Here is a 6,984-nt window from a genome sequence, read left to right as displayed (position 1 = left end):
TCCGAGCTGCTCGCCTCCCCTCCCCTCCCCTCCCCGCTCAGCCGAGCCTCCCCAATTCCCGTCACCGCCGCCTTCTCTGACCCGGTCGTATTTATACAGGCCCATTCAAAATCCACGCCGCAAAATATTATCCACAAATCCATCCGGGGTTAGGGTGCTGCCAGCTGAGGCTGCTGCTCTGCTTCACTGCTCTTCCCTGGTGACTTCCGGCCTCGGCTCTCGCGTGGTAATTTGGCGGCTGCTTGGTTTCGGCGGTGTCTCAGGTTGGGATCCGGCGATCTGGTCCTGATTCGTGGTGATTTGGTGTGTAGGTAGGTATGGGCACGGGAGAGGGCAGGGGCCGGCGGCGGCGGAAGCTCGAGGGGGACGACAGCGACGAGGAGTATGTGTTGGAGGAAGAGGAGGAGGAGGAGGAGGTCGACGAGCTGGAGTACGGCCACGGAGGGAGAGACGCCGCGTCCTCTAGTGCCGGGGAGGAGGGAGGCGGCTCGGACGCGGAGTACGAGGTGGACGACGAGGACGAGGAGGAAGAGACGCCGCGTCCAAAGCGGCTGGTGAAGAGGAAGGCGAATCCGGCTCCCGCTCGGTCTCGCCGGCGCAGGTATGAAGACGACGACGATTACTCGGAGGAGCTCGAGGAAGATGAGGAGATTGGCGGCTACCAGGAAGATCTCGACGAGGAAGAGGAGCCGCGACGGTCCAACTGTGAGACGAAATGTGGTGGCCGCAGCCAGAAAGCGAAAATGCCTCCGGTGGCTCAGCGATCTAATCGGCCGAGGCATGCGGAGGAGGAGGACATGGACTTTGATCCTGACTTGGACGAGGGGGCAGGGGACGAGGACACAGATTTCGACCCTGATTTGGAGGGTGACGATGATGATTTTGAGGACGACGAAGAGGACGGACTCGGTGTCAGCCACACCAAAACGATACCGAGGCTTAAGAATACACCCGCTTCGAAGCAGCGACGAGGGAAGAAGAGGAGGAATAGTAATACTAGTAAGGTTTCAAAGCGGAAGGTTCGGAAGCCTGCGCCTGTAAGGCGACGAAGAAAGCGATCTGTCATCGAGCACTACGAGGATGATGACGACGACTTCATCGTGGAGGATGAACAGGTCAAGGTAAACCGTAATTCAAGGAAGAAGGCCAGGTTTGGGAGGCAGGTGGCGGTAGACCGGCCAGTGCCAGTTGCCGAGGCAGATATATGGCCAGCTATTGATTCAGACTCATCAGAATTTGAGTTTGGAACATCTGAAGACGAACCTGAGGGTGAGCCAGTGAGAGCTGCAGTTAGGAAGGGGAGGAAAAGGAGGGGGGTATCGGGGTCATCCTCAGATTCTGAATTCCATGTCTCGGATAAGGAATTGAGCGATGTCAGAGAAGAGGTTAAGACGAAGAAAAGGGTCGTCTTGCAGTCATCCACAGATTCTGAATTCCATGTCTCGGATAAGGAATTGAGCGATGTCAGAGAAGAAGAGGTTAAGACGAAGAAAAGGGTACGCGTCTTGCAGTCATCCTCAGATTCAGAATTCCATATATCAGATAAGGAATTAAGCGATGTCAGAGAAGAAGAAGTTAAGAGGAAGAAAAGGACATGTGTCTTGCAGTCATCCTCAGAGTCTGAATTCCATGCCTCAGACAAGGAATTGGGTGATAACAGGATAGAAGAGGCCAGGAGGAAGAAGAGGTTACTCGTCTCGCAATCATCCTCAGATTCTGAATTCCATGTCTCAGATAAGGATGTCAGGGACTTGGGAGAGGCTAAATCTCTGGTGGCTCAGCCCATGCTGTCTGTGTCACCGAGGAGGCTTTCTTTTACAAGGAATGGATGGGACAAAGGAAAGGAGAAAAAAGAACTAGTAGATGCTGGGAAGCCCTGGTGTGGGATATGCCTCTCTGAGGATCAGAGGACGACTCTACAGGGAGTGCTGAATTGTTGCTCACACTACTTTTGCTTCGCGTGCATCATGGAGTGGTCTAAGGTCGAGTCAAGGTGTCCATTGTGTAAGAGGCGGTTCACCACGATTACCAAGTCATCAAAAGTGGATCTTGATTTGGAGCTGAAAAAGTCTGTAATTAAGGTTGAAGAGCGTGATCAGGTAAAGTCTCCTTGCTGTAGTTGTTATATAATTTCAGATCTGGTAACAATTAAGTTGCTATTTCATTTCGTTTTCTTATGGGTGAGTAATTCAACACATGATTGGTAAACATCTTCATTGTCATTCTGCATTTGAAGATTAATCTATATAATTAGTCTTATACTTGGTCTTTTATTGGTAATTAACTTCTCCATTTCATTCGTTTTTAATATATTTGCTGATTACCACGTGACTGAAAAATTGTCAGTAACAAAAGTGCATCGCTAACATATGTATCAAGGTGCAGTTACAACAGGGAAGATATTTAAATTTGGGGGCAATATGTTCTGAATTACTTGTGGACTGTTACTTTTAGTAAGGTTTCATGAATATGTACCTCAATCCTTAATCATGGCGGCAAACCTTTTGCAATTTTTTACCTCTCTGGTATGCCGGGCTCTTTAATGTTGTAAGCATTCCTTAGGCTTGTTGTTTACTCGTGCTATTGTTGTGTTTAGGAGCATTTCCACCTGCATATTATGTCCTCAGTAGGTTCTTACAGTCAATTTTCAGCAACCTTTTTGAATTTTGGTTGATAATATGACCGTGAATTCTGTGACAGTTGATTTTTTGCTGCTATTGTTTTTCTTTTAAGCAGCTCAAATTTTATTGTAGGGGTTACTGTACTTTAAAAAATAACTTGGTAGGAAAATTAAGATATATGCCACTGCAAAGTAGTCAGTCCGAGATATAACACTAAAAGTACTGCTGCTGAAACCTAAGGTATAACACCCTAGTATGTTTGGGCATATGCTTATTTTCTTGCTTCTTGCACAGGTTTATCAGCCAACGGAAGAAGAAATAAGGCGCTGGTTAGACCCATACGAGAATCTTATGTGCATAGAGTGCAATCAAGGTGGTGAAGATAGTCTAATGTTATTATGTGATATTTGTGATTCCTCGGCACATACTTATTGTGTCGGCCTGGGAAGAGAAGTACCTGAAGGAAATTGGTATTGTGGAGGATGTAGACTCAGTGGTGAGGGATCAACGCATCCTAGAAGCCTTACTAACAGCAATTCTGCCCAGTTAGGCACGACTGCACCCATTAGCACATTCGGAAGGTCACCGTCAATCAACACTTGGCAAACTTTTCAAGGGTTTGATCTAAATGTATCGCCTAGGGAGATTCCTAGGCAAAACATTCATGCCGATTCACGAGCTTCAACTTTGGGTGTATCAACTCCAACTGGAAGGCTTGCAACTCTTTCTAGAAGACGTGGATGGATCCGTGCTTTGCTAGATAGACAAAGGCATCTGATTAGTCAAGACACTGGACATGATGGTGTACAGCACAGTGGCTATGCTCCGAGAGCCGACCCAGACCACAGGAACTTCTGTGCTTCATCAGAATCCAACTCTTTGCAGCACAATGATTATTTGCCAAGAATTGAACCAAATCGCAGGAACTTCTCTAGTCCTTGGGAAGCAAACAGTTCACAATCTCTGCTTGATGACATTCGGGACCAGCATGGTTGCTTTTCTTCTGTTCAAGCTCAGAGAAACTCTACTCCATGCCTTTTTGCGGATGGAAACAATTTCCAACAAGCAGAAAGTGTCAACAGCAATATCAAGCACATGTGCAGTATAAGTCCTCGTTAGGTAAGTGCTGTGTGAGCGAATTGTTCAATTTTTAACATGTAAATTGTTCAATTATATGTATCACCCAAGTCAAATTTTGCTAATCTCCTGAATGAATGAATACTCCACCATTTAGGAATTTATTTACTTTATTTTTATTGTGAAGTTGGGACATTTGAACTAATATATTCTCCTTATTTCAGAATGTCATTCTATTCTGTTGGTGGCGTGTTGGATCGACCATAAGTAGCAAGGACATGCGCTTCTTACCACACTTTAATATCCTGCCAGTAACTGTGATAATGCTCTACGCTGGCACCGAGTATCTCACTGAATATAGCTGGCCATTGTGCTTCAACTCATCCTATGTGGTCAATGACAGAACAATGAACATGTTCTCATTAACCTTTTATGTTAGCTTAGGCATTTTTTTCTTTTGCTATTGCCATTCATTCAGTCCTAAACACGACCACGAAGTTCAGCAATGACCAAGATGCGGTCAAGATATTTCTGATTTTTTGGACGGCATCATATGTGTATACATTGTAGTATTGGGAAAGCCAGTTCCATCTGATGATCATTCAACTTGACATCCTGTCGTCTCATGTAATGATCTGTGTATTGCACTGTTGTTCAGTATCCATGCTTTCGTCCACGGGGAGGTGTTTGCTAATTTAACTTCCCAGCATGTCTCATGTAATGATAAGTGTATTGCACAGTGGCTCTGAGTTGGAAAATGCTCCAGACGGGGAGGGGTGGCGAATCCACAGGCCCTCCCCACGGGCTTGTCGACGAAGCCTGGAGGGGAGAGTTTGTCCTAGCCGCCGAGAGAAACCGGAGAAAATGCTTGGATAAAAAGTCAATATTACACTTTTGTTGATCACTAGTTTTTGCAAAAAGCAGCCAAGGGCATCTTCAACGGCAACCCGTAAATTTCCTCTTGTATCCGTCTGCGGACATGGGGTCAGTCCGTGAACACGGATGCGAGAGGCAGCCATCCAATGTTGCCGGCATACATTTCAAACACTTTTTCAACAAAACGGATGAAACTCATGTAAACGCAGCGGATTTCATATAAAACGGATGAAATTGGACATATTTTAACTAAAATAACTAAAACTATGTGCAAGTCCGGACGCGAGGAGCTCCACTCCCACGACAGGATACACTAGACTAGTGTACAAAAGGTCGTGGCGGATCCCACTGTCTTTCCCATGTCTGGCAACCCGCTCGTTGGACTGTCATGAACCCTGGAAATATATTCTTCCGGTGTATCTTCCCTATGTTCGGATGCGCCGCTCATCGGAGTGGCAAAGGGGGTGTTTCAGCCGAGGGGATTAGGGTCTCCGCATCCGTGAAGCTCAGGTGGGAGGCGACGATGGTCTGTGCTGAACCGGCAAGGCATGGGTTGTGTACGTCGGCGTCACCTCGGCGGTGGCATTCCTGGGACCCAAGCGGCGGCGGCCTCCCGTGTTCTACTTCTCCTCGATGATGACGGCGAGACACAAACGTGTTGGAAGCTGCGTCGCCGACCTCCACCGGTAGGGCACGGTCACGGACACGTTGACGGCGGATGGCACGAGTAGCAGCACCACAGGAGGAGCGGTGCGACACGATGTTGTCCACGGCAGGCACGATGCCCGTGTTGTCGTGGTCCACCGCGTGCCGGCCTGGAGCAACACGCCACACCTCGACGATTTTTGCTCGGCGTCTGGCATCGTTTTAAACAGTGGGGGACGGCCGGAGCCAACCGGCATTGTGTTTAATGACGGGCGACTCGTGAACGAACGTGTGGTCGGAGTAAGTTTCTCGGCACACGTGCGGGTTTTAGTGGAGAAAGGCGGGCAGTCTGCGGCTGCTTTAATGCGGCGACGAGGCGTGTTCAGCCGGGCGAGCAGCGGGTGACGCTCTCTCGGCCAGCACGAATGCCAGCAGTAAGAGGTCGCATCCGTCTGCACCGCCCTTCCGTCCGGTAAAGTCACGGGCATTAATGCTAGCCGCTGCAATGCTCTGGACCGGCATGAATACGGCACGACAAGTGACGCGACGCGTGAGATGAAAAGCGTGGGAGGAACGGGTGGGGGTTTGGGTGCGCCAGGGCGGTCAGAAGCGTGCGTGGCAACGGCCTGGATGCCCGCACAACCCCACGTTTGTCTTTGGTTTGTGGGAGAAAACACGTCCGGATCACCTCGTGGACTGATATAGTCCGGTGTTGGATAGCTTCCACGTTTTAAACATATGCGGACGGTTTGAGAGTTACCGTAGCTGGTTTAACCCGTTTCTTTCTTTTTTCACGTGCGCTCCCCTGTATTTTGGGCGAGCTTTCGTCATGTCGAACCACTTACTGGAGTGAATGTTTAGACAGAACGTCATGGTTCACTCGTTCGACACTACCTCTGGGATCGTGCCCTCAGGGGACTCATGAGGAACATTCCTCCTTCACTTTTAAATCATATAAATAGAAGTTAAATACTAATTGGGATGTCATGTCCACTACGGCCTTTCGCAATTTTTCATGAGGTCTTACCTAATTCTAAGAATATTTTTTTTAGAAATCTGACCACTATGGACACAATCCTTGGAATTTAGTATCTCCATTCATTCATATGAAAGGAATGCTCGCTCAGCGAAAGAAAACCCGCAAGTGAAAATCATGTAGGAATCCTCTAAACCAAATAAGGCTTGAGAGGGGGCGCCAAGGAACTGGAAAGATCCGGCGCGACGCTGAGCCTTGTATCTGATGAGTACTCTCTGGAAAATGCTAGTGCTCAACTGACTAGTTTTCATCGCGCCGTCCGCCGCCTCGCATGCGTGATGCGTTTTCTTTGGGGAGCTCAACCTGGGATTGCAACCTGGTCCATGTTGATACTCACAACATGGGTCAGGTTGCAATCCAGGAGCTTCATCAGCCGTCACTTCTGTGAGACATGTGTCCTATACAGGCTCATTATTTATTCATTAAGTCTTTTTTTTTGACGAATCTGACGAGGCCGGGAGTTCCGGCTTTGCATTAAGAAGAAGAGAGTTGATCCAGTATATAAAGAAAATCGGATCAAAAACAGCACAAAGTGACCCAGTTTCTAAAAGAACCGGGACAAAAACCGCATAAGTAAGAAAGCCTCATCGTCCACACAACACTAGGCAACAATCGCAACAAACACACATCACCGATCCGGAGCCGCCGCTCTGACTTCCCCCGCTCACTCAGGAGCCACAACGCCGCACAAAATAGACGCTTTTTAGCCCTTGCTACACGAGACGCCTC

The 6,984-nt window shown here is 48.2% G+C and overlaps 1 protein-coding gene across 1 annotated transcript in view; it reads left to right on the top strand.

The window, feature by feature from the left end:
* Positions 1-4,358, top strand: part of LOC119292706 — a 5,261-nt gene extending 903 nt beyond the window's left edge. The window contains exons 2-5 of the mRNA XM_037571439.1: positions 7-226; positions 312-2,099; positions 2,916-3,740; positions 3,923-4,358. Coding sequence (XP_037427336.1) covers positions 7-226; positions 312-2,099; positions 2,916-3,740 — 2,833 coding nt within the window. The 3' untranslated portion in view covers positions 3,923-4,358. The remainder of the gene's footprint in view (positions 1-6; positions 227-311; positions 2,100-2,915; positions 3,741-3,922) is intronic.
* Positions 4,359-6,984: the final 2,626 nt, after the last annotated feature.

This window comes from Triticum dicoccoides, chromosome 4B (genome assembly GCF_002162155.2).
Source record: "Triticum dicoccoides isolate Atlit2015 ecotype Zavitan chromosome 4B, WEW_v2.0, whole genome shotgun sequence".
Lineage (NCBI taxonomy): Eukaryota > Viridiplantae > Streptophyta > Magnoliopsida > Poales > Poaceae > Triticum > Triticum dicoccoides.
Note: the sequence above shows the minus strand (reverse complement) of the source record. Positions and strands in the feature narration are given on the sequence as shown.